The 2,232-nt window shown below is 44.3% G+C and overlaps 1 protein-coding gene across 1 annotated transcript; it reads right to left on the bottom strand.

Moving 5' to 3' along the window:
- Window positions 1–940: 940 nt before the first annotated feature.
- LOC121386110 (uncharacterized protein K02A2.6-like) lies at window positions 941–1,957 on the bottom strand. Its single transcript, XM_041516908.1, has one exon. It carries the CDS (start codon window positions 1,955–1,957, stop codon window positions 941–943), a length of 1,017 nt encoding a protein of 338 aa, XP_041372842.1.
- Between the last annotated feature and the right edge of the window lie 275 nt (window positions 1,958–2,232).

Raw genomic sequence — 2,232 nt, forward strand, 5'->3', positions numbered from 1 at the left:
AGATTTCCGCTCTAATATCACAACAATCCTATGTTTGATGTCAAATACCTTTACATTGATCATTTTCGAGTTAACTGATTAAAAAAAATCCACATATTAATCACTAATACACATAGTACAGAAAGAAATCCTTGGTCTCTGACTGTAATGAGAGCGTATTTATGTCCAAATGTCCGTCTAGCTCTCTTACTGTCAGAGTACTCGGGCTAGATACTCTCTAACCTCACATCCCCCTTTCTCTAATTTTAAAGCTTAAAACTATTCTCTCTTTTCCCAAGTAACACCTCAACATTTGCTTTAGTGTTTAAATGAGAAACTGGTTAACTAATGAAACTTCAAAGAAAAACTAATTTCTTCAAAACAGTTCAACTTTAACGTTAGTGTTCAACTGGAAAAACCTGAATGATTACTTAAACTTATTAAAACACTTATAATCTACAATGACTACACAGTTAAAAACTATCCACATTTAAAGGTCAAGTCTTTTGGGTGCTTTAACTACACGATCACTTCTGGTTATTGTTCCCTCTGGACGAGTCATCGTCCCACATGGAGAATTTAGGGAAGTCGACTGCTCTATGGTCTCTTTGGGTTTCACGGGGACAGGGTCCATATCAATGTTGTCATCTGCAGGGCTTGGCAATGTCGATGGCACTGCAGGGTTGACCCTAGGATAAGATGGTGGGTTGAAGATCGTCGGTTCAAGTGCCTACGGTTCCTTCTGAATAGCCCAGATGGTGTCTTGACTATATAGGATCTTGAACCAATAGGCTTCACGACTTCAGCCTCAGCCTCCAACTCAGTAGGTTGTTTGATCCAGACTGGATTTCCAGGCAACAGAGTAGAAAGTGAGGTAGCTCTGTGTCGCCTGTCAAAGTTTTCTTTCTGTGTTTCCTCCTGGCTGGCATTTGCCAACCTTATGTCAGACAGCTTAGGCCAATCAGGTAGGGACGACTGGAACTCTTGTCCTCAGACAGCAGCCCATGGACATTTCAGCTGGACTGAAACCACACTGGAGTGGAGTTGCTCTATAGTTAAGTAGGGCCAGATAGGGATCCTCAGCTTTCAGCAGAAAGTTCTTGACAGTCTGTATAGCTCTCTCCACTTTCCCGTTCACTTGAGGATAATGAGGACTGCTAGTTTCATGGGTGAATCCATAGTCTGTAGCAAATCGAGTAAATTTGTTTGATGAAAACTGCGGTCCATTATCTTGATGAACGACTTCGGGAATACCATGACGTGCAAAGATGCTCTTGCAGTGCGAGATCACAGTCTCTGAAGAGGTCGAGGACTGTAAGTGTGCCAGTTCAATGTTGCGAGAAAAATATTCAACTACCAGTAGATATTGCTGACCACGCCAGTCAAACAAGTCCATTCCCACTCTCTGCCAAGGGTAATCGGGAACACTACTTGGCTTCAACGGTTCAGGTCTAGCTTTTCTCTCTTTTTCACAAATCCCACAGTTTTCTACCATGGATTGAATCTGCTGAGATATTCCTGGCCACCACACAGAACACCTGGCCAGTGCTCTGCACTTTACAATGCCCTGATGGCCATCGTGAATTCTGGTCAAAATATCTTTCCTTAGTCCTGCTGGGATGACAAGCCAGGTGCGAAATAGTAAGAGTCCTTGCACCATTAGCTCGTCTCTCACTATGAAGAATGGACGGATATCTGGATCAGCTTTAGACTTTACTGCAGGCCACCCTTCTCTGCAGTAGCGTGCAACTTGACTACAGACCTGGTCTTCCTGCTGCCTAGTCTTGATCTGTACTAACTGATTCTGGGTTGCTGGTAAACCGTCAATCACTAACTGCACAAAGGCTGTTGCGTCATTTTCCAACAGTAGATCAGCTTCCTGAGGGGATCCAACAGGGGTGCGTGACAGTGTGTCTGCAGTCGTCAAGTTCTTACCCGCTGTGTACATCACCTCATAGCTGTGCCGTATAAGGCGCATATGAAACCTCTCTATTCGTGGCGATAGCTCATCCAAGCCTTTTGACTTGAAAAGTGCCAATAACGGTCTATGGTGAATGATGGGAGCCCCAGTAAGAAATCTGCAAATTTCTCACATTCCCATGTAGATGTCAACACCTCCTCAACCTGAACATAACGTTGCTCTGTTGACGTCGTGAATCTGGAAGCATAGAAGACAGGACGCCACGTACCCTCTTTCTCCAGCAGCAGGACTGCTCCCAGCCCATAGAATAATGCATCTGCCGACACTTCAGT

The sequence above is a fragment of the Gigantopelta aegis genome, chromosome 12 (genome assembly GCF_016097555.1).
Source record: "Gigantopelta aegis isolate Gae_Host chromosome 12, Gae_host_genome, whole genome shotgun sequence".
NCBI classification, from domain to species: domain Eukaryota; kingdom Metazoa; phylum Mollusca; class Gastropoda; order Neomphalida; family Peltospiridae; genus Gigantopelta; species Gigantopelta aegis.

What these genes read in the sequence shown, in the direction of transcription:
- LOC121386110 (XM_041516908.1), bottom strand. Translation starts at nt 1,957, where the DNA reads ATGCGCCTTATACGGCACAGCTATGAGGTGATGTACACAGCGGGTAAG.